Below are 16401 nucleotides of genomic sequence, written 5' to 3' on the forward strand. Positions count from 1 at the left end.
TAATAATTCTGTTGGAGAGACTCCATACCATAGGCAGCATCTTTACAAAGATTGGTACATAAGTTCCTCTCCACCAAGTATTTGACCAGCCAACAGCAACAGTAAATACCAAAAGCTTTCAAAGCTGCCAATTGATGACATAAACATTATATTTTTTCTAACACAGGGGGTTTATTTATTTTAAGAAGGGAGCCTTAATTTAGTTCCCTGTATTGTTCCTTTTATATATAACATGTTATAAATCATGAAAATGCTAAATACTGCATCTATATACTTTATACCAGTACACTAATGTATATGCTTAAAACATGTATAAAAAGGATTTTAAATCAACACAATGAACCAAAAACTACTAATAAAAACAAATGTTAGTTTTTACTTTCAGAAAAATTTATGTAGGTAATGAATAACACAAGTTTCACATTTTTATGATTTTCTCTAAAATATTTAGTCTTGTATCATTTAGTACCATTAAATAATTAGATAAAACATTGCTATCTAATTTTCAAAAATAATTTTCGAACTATCCAATAGGCATATTTCCCAAGACAGGGATTGTACTAAAATATTAAAGGTGTATAATCTAACTGCTCACTTGTATAAGTACTTCATTCACAAACCAAGTAAACATTTAGAAAAAAAGAGATATAAAAAGTAAAAAAAAAAAATTACCAGAAGAATATTTGTGTTCCCCATAAAATTAAGTGCTATCAATTCAACAAAAATTTGGCTGATATTCAACAATTTGTGGGTGGGGATTTAATCTGCAAAAATTTCTCACAGTAGCAGGAACTAAATTTGGTCTAACTGTTTAGATTTGCTTCTTTAAGTGAAAAGGGGGTTAAAAATCACTTAAATGTGAAATAACAAGCTTGATTTACAATTAGATGCTTGTATACCCTAAGTCCCATTGCTTATATCTCATTTTTATCTTCTATAAATAATGATACTTTTTCAATTTATCAAAACAATACCAATTCACAAGAAAATTTTAATATTTTGTTGGATATGATTCTGGATCTGGATTACGTTAGTTATGAGAAATGTCACAGATGCCATCCACTTACTTATACATGCAGGTGGCTTCCTCAGAACACGCCCCCTACTACACTAACTGAACTCATTTGGGCTTAGTCTCTGCGACATAGAAATCTTTTCAGATACTAAATAAATAAATATCTCCTGAGCTTCATGAGAGTGTGAAACACAGTGAAGATAATATATGCTAGTGAATCACATGAAAAACATTGAAATTTTTTTGTTCAGTTTATAATGATATTCTACTCTGTTTTCAAGTCCTACACATGGAAGAAATACGGAAGTGAGCTTTACACTGGGCAGTGATTGGCCATAAAGTGTGGTTATATTAGTAAGCATATTTTACACTTGATCTTAGCCAAAAGGCCTAGAAGCAACAGTAGGCATGTTTTAAGAGTAATAAAATTGTAGCTCAATTTTACTTCATGACAATGGCAAAAATTCACCCAGGATAAGAATCCATTTTCTGGCACTCTCTTATGAGATTTGGGGATTATTAATAAAGAAAAAACATATGGTTTGTTATTTAGGAAAACAGCACTCATCACTTGTTTAGGCATGATCAAAATAAGGCTTATGAAGTTTAAATCTATTATTTCCTAGAATAAATAAACAATTATATGTTCTGATGTAAGTAACAGGCTTGTAAACAGTTGTGCCATCATCCTACGAACAACACAAGAAAAATACCATTAACCTAAAAGCAAAAATATTACTTAATAGTAAAATAGGGTTCTAGAAATTATTGAATAAACTGTTTTCTATTTGCTTTGTTTTCTTATTTTATCTATATTTACAAAACATCATGGCATACAACTTCAAAAGTCTAATTATTTTATAAAATAACAGTATACATCTATTGAAAATGATCAAAAGATTCAGTTTAATGAAACATATTAAGACAGATTTGTGACTGAGCTGTTTTTGCTTAATCACAAATTTAGATGCCCTAAACAAACAACTGAATTTGGTCTAATAGTTTAGATTTGCTTCTCTAAAGTGACCAAATCAATAAATAATTTAAAGGTAAAGATGATGGGGTTTGATGTATAGTTAGACGTTTACATGGTCTAAAATCTATGTGAGGTGTCTGCAGCTAAACACGGTGATTTCAGTGACCTACATTTAGCCATGCTGAGCAAAAGCTGTTCTATTGATATTAATGTGACCCCTTGAACTAAAAAATGCTGAAAAGCAACATGTTCTACAAGGAATATTTTCAGGCCCCTTCAAACCAATTTCGAATTAAGTCCTATTTGAAAGCTCTTACTCAAGCCCGCTAATCATATGTACAAAAGAAAATGCCACGAGAAAGACCTGCGGAGCACCTGGCATGCAATGGGGGATGGCTTTCTAAAGCTCAGCACTAAAAGCTTTGTCCCTGGTAACACAAAACACATGATTTAGTAAGCCCCTTATCCTTCATGCCAGGATTGCTAAGAGTGAATGACCACAGTACAGTAAGAAACATACATTACAAACATGGCCACATGTCCCCAAGATTCACTGCCATCTGACTTTTCAAAAAGTATTTCCTTTGAGATAGTATACAAGGATATTTTTTAGTAGGTGTAGAGCAAAATATTTTGAAGTCACCCCAGATCACATTTTAATGTAAAATTTTAAAAGGTATTACTTTATAGGGACCTTGACTCTTTAAAATTTATTAAATTTGTTGGTTAAATTTTAAGTCTTATTATGTTTAATGTTACTTTCCTTTAAACGTCTAAAGACAGTCAATTCGTCTTTAGTTTGTACTAAAGTATTTTAAGTTAAAACGGCCCTTGTAAAACCATTTTAAGTAGGTAAACTATTTAATATTCCTGTAGAGGGAATGCTAGGCAGGGATCTGCCCTTTGAGATTGTCAGTATTTAAAAATTACTGCAAAGCAGCAGCACTAAATAAAAGACAGTTTTAAAACCTATTTCTCAATGTCCTGGTTGATATTTATAGAAAATTATCAATTAAATATATTTATCTCAAAGGGGAATCTGGGATAGATAAATACCATCAAAGCAAGTTCTATATTTATCTTGCCTGTGTCAAAAATCAATTAGGTATGACTACATTTTAATCATCACACTTAAGGGGTGTTTCAATTAGATTAAAATTTCTTTTCTAAGCTATTTTTTCATTGAATTCCCTCGATTGTTAATATTTTGCAGTTTCATTTGATCTTGGTTAATTTCATTTAAAGATTTGTACAATCATATCTTTCCCTAGATGAAATTTTTAAGAAGCATATGAATATGATACTTAAATATTCACACGTTCTTTAACTTACTAACAAAAATGGTTTGGAAAGTCACTTTTATTTTCCCATACATAAATATTGGTCTCTTCCTTTCTTCATTTCTTTTTTTTTCTTTTATGCCCAAAGCATTGCTTTTCTTATAAATTTCCCTTTTTATAAATTGCCTTTTATGCACATCTTTAAATTAAATTTAACAGGCTCTCAAAGGACCAAATTCTACGCATATTGTGACCATTTAATTTTAGCTATCCACATTAAATATATGTGACTCTGTAACCTAAAGCATAACCTTACATCACTGTAAAAAAAATGAAACAGAAGTTATTGAGGAGAGTTTTATAAAATAAATGTATAAACACGGCCACCTACCAAGAAGCTACTTTACCATTAGAAAAAATTCCTCTTTATAGTAATAGGAATGAACAGATAAACGAACGACATACCTAAATTGACAAAGCTCATGACCATGTCAGCATCATTCAGAAAGTTGGTATCGTGTAGGCTGGCAAGAGGAGGGCTCTGGGTAGTCAGCGGGATCCTTGGAGACAACTGCATACGATGAGCATACCCATTGGGAGAAGCTGGGTATCCCTTCCTGGCCTCCTTGGCCTCTCCTGCCAGGGATACCCTCACCAAGTATTCCGACTCCTCAGGATTTTCTTCGCTGGCCATGGCATTGTACAGATCCAGCATAAAGAGGGGTGCAGAAGATGCTTGCTTTCCAGGTGAAAACGGCCTGGGTCTGTGGGGCAAACCCAAAATAGAGAGAATTTCCCTCTGTATTTCCCGTCTCTCATGGTTCCGCAGTCTTCTATAAATAAAACTGGAGTGAACATGATTGTCTCCCAGACCTCCTTTTGCATAACCCACTTGAACCCAGCCGCACCAGAGGAAGCCCACAAGACCCCTAAGTAAAAATACGGTCCAATGCATTTTTGTACAAAAGCAAAAGTCGGTATTTTTAATCCTTCTTGTCCACTTAAAAGTAGTAAGAATCCCGGTTCCTTGGAGGCACGCTTTGTCAGTAGCTGTGAAGTTGTAAAAACAAATTTACCTATTCTTCATGACAGTGGTGTTTCTGAACACAACATACTCAGTCCATTTTCTTCTCCTGTTTTAGATATTTGCAGATACGTCAAGAGTAGTGATTGCTAAGAAAGCTGAAATTCAGATTTCTAATTATCCACAGTTGTTAAGGACTTTTGCAGTATTGATGTAGCAAGAGCTGGCTAAAATTATTCGATCAAATAACCTATGCATTCCTATGTGAATGTATGATAATCAGGCTTTGGTATTTGAACTGACGAAAGCTGGTCTTCGGATAAACTGTAGCTCCCAAGTTCTCTTCACTGGCTCTGCCTTCTTCTCAGTGCTTGAACTCTTTCCAAGACAAATCCTGAGGTCAGAATCACAGATCTACGCTGGTCTGCACCTTGCTGTTGGAATTCTATTTGTCCGGCAGCCTAGTGATAACTTCAACATCTCTTGTATGGTCTTAGTGTAAAACAAGACCCAAGGTTATACTGCTCAAGTAAATGTATTTCCCTGAGTTTACTTGAAATCCTTCCTGTAAATCCATTCAATCTTTTCCTCCTCCTTACAGTTAATTCCACCTCCAGCAGGCACAAATATACCAGCCCTCTTCAAGAGAGATCTAAGGAGAAATGTAAGCACAACCCTGCTGGGAAAGAAGAGGCTTCTCATTGTAATTTGAAACTGGTAAAGCAAAAAGAAGTTAACCCTTTTGCTACCAGAAAAGCCTCCATTTTCGCAATTTTAGAACTATGCATACAACATACAACAGTGATGTGTGGGGTGGACAAGTTCCAGGGAGGATAAAAGCCAGTTTTCAACTAACAGACTGAAAACTTTGCCACCCTTCCACCCAGGGTGTTTTAGGTCTTTTTAGAGGAATGCATTTATTGCACTTCTATATTAAGACTCAGGTTGTAGCAAGTTAGCTTAGTATGTCTCAGTTCCATACTTAAGATTATTTCAGCTTTTGAATGTCATTAAAATTTACTTCTTTAAAAACTGAAAGGACAAATTTACAATTGGAATAAATTTATTGATTCTTAATGACGACCAGCTATTTTAAAGCAAAAAAAGTTGACAATGAATCATTAGCAAATATATTCTTCTCCACAAAAAGAGTAGTTATAAAAATTCTGAAATGGGATTGGATAGCTTTTATTTAATTGTCTATAGAAAAGATTTAAGCAGAAATAAATATATATTGAAATAGAAATGTCTAATATACAATATCTTCATTCTTAACTTTTACTTCATTACAGCCCAAATGTAAACACAGTTACAATGGGGATATTAATCGCAAAGTGTACTCAGTACTTTGATTTAAGCTGTGCAAATAAACACCAGTTGTACTAAAGATCAAATACCCTGCGTGACAACACAGAGATTAAAAATAGAACTCCTGAACTTTGATGGGTAGAACAGAGAAAGTGTGCACCTTTCTAGAATGCCATACCTAATCTGAGGAAATGAGCAAAGTATGTGTTTATCCTTAATAGTTAATGCCTTTAAAATTTGGAAGTCTGTAATGTTTCTCTGCCTGCTATAATTTTCTTCTCAGGCACACATTTAACCTTAGCGTTTACAGTGCTTTCATTGTCTGGGACAGCATTCCGATAGCAAGGTAAATTTATCGAGTGAATTCTAGAACTGTGGTGAGACTTTAATGTTTTTTTTTTCTTGGCCTAGAGGTGTCTAGTTTCTTGTTTAATTCCTTTTAACATATTTCCTCTGCGTGAATAAAACAACCCTATTTCTCGTGGTCTTCAGTTCATTGGTGAATGCAAGACACTGGAAGGGCTCCTGAATCTGATGACATACGTCATTTCTCTTGTACAGATTCCCTAGGAAAACTTGACAGTGCAGCTGGACGTTTACCTCACTGAGAACTCTGCGTCATTACAGGATGCCACAGCCTAGTCAGAGCAGCAGCCCCGATGCTGACACACAGGCATGGTTGTCAAGAGACACCACAAGGCAGGAAAGCCATGCAGACTTGCAGGGACCATATCCCATTATAATAAGCAACGGCTTGAACTGCTAAAACTCCTGAGATTTATTTGCTTTAGCATCCAAAGCAAACAGCAAATTTTGGTCGTCAGTGCAGATTCAGATCAATCGCTCCTCTGCGTTTATAAAACACATTACAGATCAAGTAGGCTATGGTTTCTCTCTGTATTTTAAGAAGACATTTTCAAAGCTGTGAATTTGCTTTATATCTCAAGAGCACAAGAGAGTTACAGAGTAAAATCAGCTGCACTAAAGGAAAAACAATTCTTATTACAAAAGTATTGATTTTTCCCCTAAGATACACTTGAAAAATAAAAATAAGACTGAATGTTACAAGTCTCAGAAACTTTTCCAAAACCATAATTTATAATGCCACTCAGTAAATTATTTGCTTACCCAGGCATATATAGCTTCCATTGTATTGGCATTAAGTTGCTAGCACACTTGATCAGATTTGAGTATCTACTCTACCCCTATCTCCCTTCCAATACAGACTAGACATAGCCCACATTTTTCAGAACATCAATAAGAGGAGAAAATAAGAAAAAATATTCTAAGACTAAACAGGAAGTGCTAACTACTCCATGAAAAGTTAGAACCATTTCAATTGACAGGAAATGTGTTTTACCACATCTCAGTTCCCGCATAGGTTTATACCTGAGTGCTTGAGAGCAACTTGAAAGATAAAGTAGATTTTTGTGTGTGCAGACTAGGAAGGATCCTCATGTCTGAGTGCCTATGGAGACAAGGGACTGGACACACAGAAAAGAGCAGTGAGATTAGGAGAAAGACCTGGCTCATCCAAAGAATTATTCTTAATGATCACCAAGAGGCATGCCCACGAAAACTCACTCCCTCCCTTGTCACTTTGGCACAGCCCAGCAGCCTCTCCACAGGTCACTCTCCTTTGCAAGTTTCTTTTCCCCTTGAAATCTGATGCTTCTGTCTCTGGGTCTGTGAAGCAATTTTACCCAATTTACCAACGTCAGCTTTCCCAGTTTCTCCAAAGTAACTTGTTGGACAGATAGCAGAAGCATTTGCAGATCTTTTTTGATCTAGAGCTTTCTTATCACTCTTGAGCTTGGGTTGTTGCCATTTTGATGTAAAAGCAAAGTATCTGGAAGGAGTCAAGTCAGTAGGGATCTATAAGACCATTTAAGTGGCTGGTGGAACTGGCAGCAAACAGAATTCTGGGAAGGGCATCTACAAGAGTCCGTTGTGTCCAGAGGAGGGCAGAGCAATGCTGTAAAACTACTCTCAGACAGACTTCGACATTTTTGTTCAGGATTGGTTTTGTTTAGTTTTTGGTTTTTTTTTTTTTCACGGTAGCTTGAAAAGGATTATAATCATGGGCAGTCTACACTTTATCTGATCATCAACTATTAAATGAAAACTAGGAAATAGATAATAAAGATAATAGAGCTTTGGGGATGTTGTTATTGTTGAATAGCCAGGATTATATAACAAGATTTTTCAAGATATTCTCTAGTATATGTTTCTAAAATTGTTTTATATGAGTTCAAGAGAGTAGGTAATAATTAGAATAGTTATCTCTTGAGAAAACGAAGCAACAACGAGCCATTAAAAAGTAGACGTTCTTAGTGAAGCATCTGTCTCATGATTCCATAACTACTAGATTCCAGTTCTGTCCGTGTCAGACAACTACCGTGACTTAAAAAAGAAAAGAAATGTGTAATGAGTTACATTCACATTCATAAATCCTCTGCTATATTATTACAGGGAAATCCTATTGAATTAAAGCTACCCTTGGCAGATGTGGTTAGTTTCTATTCCTGTCAGCAAATACCTCGTTCTTTTGAATGGCAATGGCTTGTTTTCTTTGTGCAATGGTTATCTTTGGTTGTCAAGCTGACAGGATCTGGGCTCAGCTAAGAGACACGCTTCTCAGTGAGTCTGCAAGGTGTCCACCGGATCATTAATGGAAGAGGAAAGCATTGCCCTGCAGTGAGCAACCTTCAGTGGGCTCTCTAGATATAAAGTCCTGTTTCTTATGCTTGACTTCTTTCCCTTTTGGTACGTGCATCTACTCTGCAGCAGGAGTAGCAGTTGCTGCTGCTACTGCTGCCATCCTTTCTGACAATCAGAACCCAGATTCTTCGGTCTTTCAATGTGACCCGAAGACCAGTAGTTCCCCGGGAATCCTCAAGCCTTCTATGCCATACAAAAACTGCTAAGGAATCCATATCATGGACTGAGGAGGTACTGGGTTGTCCATCTCATCAAAGCACAGGCAGTTACTGCTGGATAACCCACTCCATCACATAATTCCACCTAATTAATACCCATTCTATCAGTTTTGTTCCTCTAGAGAACTCTAATTAATATAATGTGCTTGGGCTTTTGCCCTGGTGTTGTTTTTATGGCCCATATTGCAATGCAAGAAATTCCAAAAGTTATCGCAGTTTATTAATTAGATTTTAGCAGTAACGAAAACTGCCTGCAAAGTCTCAGCAGAATGGAGTCGCATAGAGGACAGACAGAAAACGTGGAGCATGGAGAAGAGCACTAAACAACGCACGTAAATGAGGGCCAGAGTCCAAGTCCCTAAGCCCAGGCTGCTCACACTTTATATTTGTGCAGATGGCTGCCTCTCACCAATATATCAGACAGTTCAAAACTTGTAGCAGTATGACAGTTCAAAGACAGGTCTGGTTGTCAATTTACCCTAATAATTCCCATTAGCGACAAGATAACCCTCAGAAGAAAAAGTGTATAAATGTCACTCTTAGTGGTCAAAATGATACAATTTAACGGAAATATTAAAATTACATAATACAAAAATTATTTTAAATGCATGCCTGTAGTTTTTCATAGTATCTTTTGTTATGGTAAATACAAAACATTTTGTTGTGGTCTGGAGAGATGGCTCAGTGGTTAAGAGCATATACTATTCTTGCAGAGGATCCAGGTTTGGTATCCAGCATCCATGTGGCAACTGGATCCAGCCAGGGGATCACATTCCTTCTTCTGGCCTCTGTGGGCACCAGACATACAAATGGTGTATTTATCTACAGGCAGGCAAAACACTCATACACATAAAAATGAATAAATCATACAAAGGACTTCATAGAATTTTCCCCAGACTTTTAGAATAAATTTAAAGCTTAAGGGAGTATCCTTACATATGTCACAGAAAGTGTTCAAGAACAATTTTAAAAATCACACACACACACACACACACACACACACACACACACATATATATATATATATATATATATATATATATATCCTCTACAGATTAAGAGAATATGGACTTTGCTTTGTAATGTGCAATATCCATTGTAATCATATAAAAACCCTCTAACACAGAGTTTTCTGGTAGGGATGAATGTAGAATTACCACTTGTAGACAGAGGATAGTTTAATAAATGCCAATAATGAATCATGTAAAGACCAAGGACATCACAACTCTTGATAGGGACTCAAACATTAACACTTTTAAATGATTAACATGTAATCAAAGTTGAAAACCCCCAACAAATATTCTGGGACAAATGTAAATGCCTATACATCAAAAGGACTATGTGTCATGGTTATGATAAACAGGTTTCCAAGTAAGAGTAACATTTTTTAAATTGTTCATTGATTCTTAATAATATTCCATGATTTTAATAAATGTTTATTTAAGTAAATACACAGTGTTTATTCCAGAAAGTCTTTTATCTCATCCATACTCTAAAGACTATCTTTCTAGACATGTTGTGGAAATAAACACTCTATGCTTTTCCTACAGATTGGTTGCTTCTAAAATGATTTGCTCGGGTATTGAAATTTAAATCCAGAGTCAAAATACAATTCCTATACAAAGTCTACACTATGTCATAATTTAGACACAGATCAATTTGAAAATGTTATCTATTTTCTAGACAATTTTCTTTGCTTCACTTGTAGTGCTTTCTTGAGCAATCATGACATCATAAGGCCTCCTTCATTATATTACACAATTCAGTAGGAAATCCGGTCATCTGAACTCACAAAAGTAACCTTCGGGATATACTGAATATATCAGTTTTGGAGTGTTCAGACTCTCGGCGTTTGGTGGGGCACGTGAGTACGCATTTCAGACACAACACGCAGGCTTTCTTCTCAGTTTTCCATTTGCACTGAATCCCTTCCTCATCTTCACTTTCAAGTTACTTTCTGCATTTAAATCCTATTATTTCTGTTCTTATACTTTATTTTCTCTCTTTTATTGATATGTCCCCTTCATTTACACTAAGCTTTATCTGTGTTCCTAATTTTAAAGCCTTATCACCCCCATCCACCCTCCCCCAACTCCCAACCCCATTCCCCATCCACCCACCCCCAACCCCCACTCTGTCCTCTTATCTAGAACTCTCTCCCAAGTGTCACTGCTTTCTTTATCTCTCACCTTTCACCAGCTCTCTTCCCAGAAAGCAGGATTTTACCCTGCCCTCCACCTTCTTTCTTCTTCCTCCCGAGTTGCTGAGTCGGTTTATCTTCTACCGTCACACATTCCTTAGCGCCAGAGTGATGACATTAAGTCACAATCTGACAGTGCACCCACCCCCAATGATACCTTTAAGCTTCTTCTCTGGAAATGGAGAGAAATGCTGGGGACAGTTTCCAGGTACAGATATAATCCTTCGGAAAAATAACTGTTAAAACACTTCTAACCAAAATTAAAACAACAGGGAAAATAATAACATCATAACAATAAAAATAGTAAAATCCAAGGAAATGACTCAAATTATTCACTGAAGTTTTAGCCAATGTCACTCCACACTTGGGATAGAGAATAATTATCACTGGACTGAAGGCATAGCGTCTTACTTTCAATGTCTTTCATCCTAATTTGTGGTACATTTGTGTTCATAATTGAGCTCTAATTCAACATGCCATGTAATTTCATGTTATGACTCATCAATGTCTTTTTAATGCCTTTTGAGATCATTCTAGAAAACTTCTCTAGGTATAATGTTTATCAAAAGTGTATTATATTACCTTCCAACCACTGTTAGAGAAACAAAGTAAGGCTGAGTTGTTTATAATCTCTACTGTCCTTCTGGAGTTTCTCATACAGAAATATACTACCTATTGCACGCAGGTTTGTTGTTGTTGTTATTTACCATTATATGCTGGATATCAAACATAAAATGGTAGCAACATCAATAAATTTCACATATGAATTGACAAGCCTCGCCAACAAGCTTGCACATAGTTTTAAACATGCTTTTAAAAATCAAGGAGGACGCCTTGCCTGGACATGGATTAACATTTAGTAACAGAGTGAAGCAAATGGCAGCTAAACTGGCCGTGCTGTTAGGAGCCCACTAGGTAGCCTAGAGGAGTTTAAACACTCTCAACCTTCCTTAGTCAAAATCTTCAGATTTTGACTCTTGGCTCTACAGTTTTGAGTACAATCATACATTAGCATAACTCCCCAAACTTTATAGATCATTCACATACATTGGTATCAGAATCATTTAGATAAATAAAACCAGTAACTACAGAGCATGATCTTTAAAAGTCATTGTCTATATATAATACTGACGCTATTATCTTTGCAATTATCCAAACGCTGCCAGAATCTTTCCACCAAGTAACTAACATGTAATGTGCTTAAAGAATGCCATAAAATTGGTTCTTTCACTTATTTTTTTCCACACCCAAGAGTTATGCAAGAGACTTGTAATGGGCATAGTGCTTAACGAAGAATCTGCTTGAGATTTACAACCAGGAACCCAGGTTGACATCATACTGTCTGAATGACTTTAGAATCACACAACCAGAGGGTAACCAGAAACAGTAATTAAACTGAACCAGTTTCCTCAAGGGTGAAATGAGGGGAAAATCTCTTACTGTGAAGTGTTGAATTCACTAAGCAAGAGGATGTATGAGAACATGTTTCATAAGTGTCAGTGTTTCGTAGCTTTATTACCATGGCCCCGTAATAATGAAATTCTTTTTCACTTCGGTATTGGTAATCTTACACTGACAAACTAAGACATAGTGTTTATATTCTTTAATCAGTTAATCAGAGAAAAAGAATATACCATCCTCTGAAGTAACGTTGTCATGTCCGTGGATACACAACAAGCAGAATTTTACTGGTCTATCTTTCTGTACAATCTGCTCACATTTGGAAAGATATACAGCCTTTTCCCACTACATGGAATTCTCTCAGTTTTATCAGTCCATCTCAGATCTGTTCCACCAGAGACCTAGTGCAGCGGCAAAGTCAAGAAGAGAAAATAATTCTTAAAAACTTATCTAACTGTTCTATCACTCACAAGCAGTTAAATCTGAAGTGCACATTTGTTCCAATGTTCTCGATTACTGTTGATGCGATATAGTTCACTTAGAAACCAAGTGAGTATTTCCTTGGCTCTGAGTCAAGTGAGCATTATACAGCCAACCCTGGGCTGGGAGGGGGACATCTAAAGCAGATAGGCAACTGACAGCAAGGATGTGACAGCTGCCAGTAGACACTTTTACTCTACCTACTTTGAGTCACAGAATTGATTCAAATGCTAGATTTGCTGCTATCTATTTTGCTACTTGTACTAAAAAAAATCGCTTACCACCTCCACCTATTATTCAGAACATTCCCATGCAGATATTTAATTTTCACACCTTCACTGCAATTATAGAAAAATATTTAGCATGCTAATATGCATTTAGAATAAAAGAAGCAATTAGTGACACGGGAATGCTGTATGCAACATTTTCCAAGCAAATTTTACCATGAAGTAACTTATTTAAGTACCTGGTTACTGTTATGAAAAACATACCCTGCGACTGAAGGTTTTAAGGGAGAATCAATCTGTCTCAAAATACTTAGAGAGGCAATATAATATGGTATTAATATGTATGGCCTCAGGAAACAGACAGAAGTTAAATGTTGGCCCTGTGTTTCATAGCTTTGTAACCACTTATTGCCTGGGTTTTCTAATCATTAAGATAAAGATAATGATAACTCCTATCATATAAGATTTTATAAATATTAAGCAAATTAACTAAGCATGAGAAGACTTTTGTTGGCATGTATAAAAAATTAGCTGGGAAAGCCGGGCGGTGGTGGCGCATGCCTTTAATCCCAGCACTAGGGAGGCAGAGGCAAGCAGATCTCTGTGAGTTCGAAACCAGCCTGGTCTACAAGAGCTGGTTCCAGGACAGGCTCCAAAACCACAGAGAAACCCTGTCTCGAAAAACCAAAAAAAAAAAAAATAGCTGGGAATTGGCACTCATTAAATAATAATGATAGATTCCATTAGATCCACTACCTTTGGTAGATTTCTTTTAAGTATTATTGCACTGTGTCAGCTAGAAGCCTTTTGTTGACAAGAAAGCTCCTATTTATAGTAAACAATCAGCCAAAACATTTATCCCCTCAAGAACATTGGCACCAAAGGCACTGTAACACGTAGGGAGTGCTTTTCAACTGGAAAGGTGGTCTCACTTTTTAATTAAATAAATTCTTAAAGAAATAGAATATATAAGTAAGTAGTGCCAGCATGCGTCCAACATATAGAGTCGATTCCTGACTATGAATTTTCTTTCCTTCACTGACAGTCACTTTGATTGTCACTAAGGCTCTCTCCACTGAGAAGCAAGGCGGCAGAAGGATGATGGAGCTACAACTTGTCCACCCTGCGCTGTCTCAGAAATGCCGGTTATGGTATGTGGTTAGAGGGATTTTAAATTAAAAGTGTCAGTTAAAAAAATTCTCCGTTGTTACTGGTGGTGGTGGCACACACCTTTAATCCCAGCAGAGACAGGCGGAACTCTGTGAGTTCGAGACCAGCCTGGTCTACAGAATGAGTTCCAGGCTGGCTCCATAGCTACTGAGAAACCCTGTCTCAAAAAAAGAAAAAAAAAAACCTTCAGTACCAACACAACATAAAACTAAAAAATTAATGCATCTTATTCTTTTTCACAAAATTGAATATTAAAACTTATTTTGATTCACCAACTAAAGATGACCATTATTCTAACACATAGTAACTTGGCCTACTGTTTCTTTAAAATTCAAAATACTCTGTAGAGTTGACTGCATAGCCTAGTATTTCCAAATACAATGATTTCCTACAATTTATATAAAATAGATAGAGACAGAACAGATTCCCAAGTTCAAAATTGTAATCACAATAAATGGGAATTTTTTCCCTCATATATGCAAGAATGGAAGTGAAAGTCCTAGGGTGCTTGGACAAGCTCAAAACTAAGCTCCTTGTGCTGCTTTAGAGCTGTGATTTCAGGCTTTGGTTAAGACAGTATCAACCCATGGCACTGCTGCCAGACTCTGGAAAACGATGAGTTATCATCCAAACGCTGGCAGGCTATGGCTATAAATGATATCACAAGCATCGCTAGAATAGGATTCTTCCTAAGACTCTTGGTTACGTCGGGGTAACTGGTTTACTAGGGTAAATCATTAACTCTTACTTTAAGAAAAGTGAAGCTGGAAAAATTGCTCAGGGGCTAACAGTGCATATTACTCTCGAAAAGCACCCAAGGTCAGTTCCTAGCACCCACATTAGGCTTAAAAAAACACAAAACTGGATTTTGTTCCTAATAACTGACTGTTAAGCAAATTCTTGCCAGGACATCCTTGCAAAATAGTTTTGCCTCAGGTAAATTTTGACTCAGCATTTGCTTAATGTTTTGGAACAAATTTAGAAATTTGGGTAGAATTAAATTTTATTTTTCAGTTGTTTTTATTATAGTACTAAAATTTGTATTTTAATATAGTTACTCCAAAAGAAGTAACTAATTCCTGTCACTGAGGTTTTGGTTTGTTGGCTTCTCATGTCTAGTAAGGTTACCCTGTTGTAGAGTAATTTCATTTTTAACTCTTTATGTATATAGATATGCATAGCACACGCACATGTGTGTGTATGTGTGTAAGATTTCTACAATACTAGGTTTGCATAGGACTACAAACCTGAGTCATAGAAAATAAAGAAATCAAGCTGTAACTACCCAAAAAGCTTCATGCAAACTGGCTAGCTTTCATAGTGCTGGAGATATTGTGTGGGCTGCTGGAGGAGAAAAGTGAGCATCAATCAAACCCAGCTCTAAACTCTACAAGCTGCAATAGTTAGTGGCCTGACTAGACATGCCCATTGAGGTAACAGTAGTTCAAAATGTCATGAGAGCAACCAACAATTTTCTGTTTGGATATCTCCTGCTCCACAAATAAAACCCATACCAGGCACTGTTACTGAACCAAAAACTAGACAAGTCATAGGCCTTAGGAGTGAACCAACAACTATTATGCTGCTAAATGAACATAGGATCAAACTGACTTCTAATGACTTGTTGCTATGACCATAGATCAGTGCTTCTTTCAACCCTTATCTGGCGAGCTTCTTTTGCAATAGACAGTGATCACCACAGGGTCCCACATGCACAAAGTGTAGATGCTGCAGAATGCTTAGCCCTAATTGGAACGGGTATACCCTACTCCTTCCTCCAGAGGCTGAAAGATCACTGCAGAAAAGGGGACCGAAACAGTGTAAGATCTAGACACAGCAGATGCCCACAAAAAATGCAATGTTTTCAGAACACAGTAGGACAGCTTCACATATGAAATCCCACTGGTTGTGACAGCATGCACAAGAACCATGCAAGTCCAAGTCAGACCAAGTACCAACTCAGAGAGAAGATGGGAACACCAAGTCCTATCCCTAACTGAGAAACTATGGGCAACTGTTAGTTGCTGGGAGATGGAGAGTCAAGTTTCCTCATGAGTATAGTCACTGGTAAGTCACCCATGCTCCAGGGGAAGGTCACATATACCAGAATATCTGGGCAGTACAAATTTGCATTTATGGGGGTCTGGGAAGGAGGGCAGATCTGGGAAGCATTGAGGGAGGGAAGTGGATATGATCCAAACATGTATGAAACTTCCAAATAAGATATTTTTAAAAAGAATATTTGCATATGTGTTCATTCTGGTTGTTGTTGTTGTTTATAAATGGATATTATTTGTTTCTTGGAAAATCTTCCAAAGTGGGCATAATAGTGGAAAAACATTGACACGAACATGAATTTTGCATTGCTTCCTTCATTAATA

General features: G+C 36.5%; 1 protein-coding gene across 1 annotated transcript in view; it reads right to left on the bottom strand.

Moving 5' to 3' along the window:
• Bmp5 (bone morphogenetic protein 5) overlaps positions 1 to 4961 on the bottom strand; it is a 122125-nt gene extending 117164 nt beyond the window's left edge. Inside the window, exon 1 of the mRNA XM_075965225.1 lies at positions 3737 to 4961. Within this exon, the coding sequence (XP_075821340.1) occupies positions 3737 to 4226 (490 nt within the window). The 5' untranslated portion in view covers positions 4227 to 4961. The remainder of the gene's footprint in view (positions 1 to 3736) is intronic.
• Positions 4962 to 16401: the final 11440 nt, after the last annotated feature.

This window comes from Microtus pennsylvanicus, chromosome 3 (genome assembly GCF_037038515.1).
Source record: "Microtus pennsylvanicus isolate mMicPen1 chromosome 3, mMicPen1.hap1, whole genome shotgun sequence".
Classification (NCBI taxonomy): domain Eukaryota; kingdom Metazoa; phylum Chordata; class Mammalia; order Rodentia; family Cricetidae; genus Microtus; species Microtus pennsylvanicus.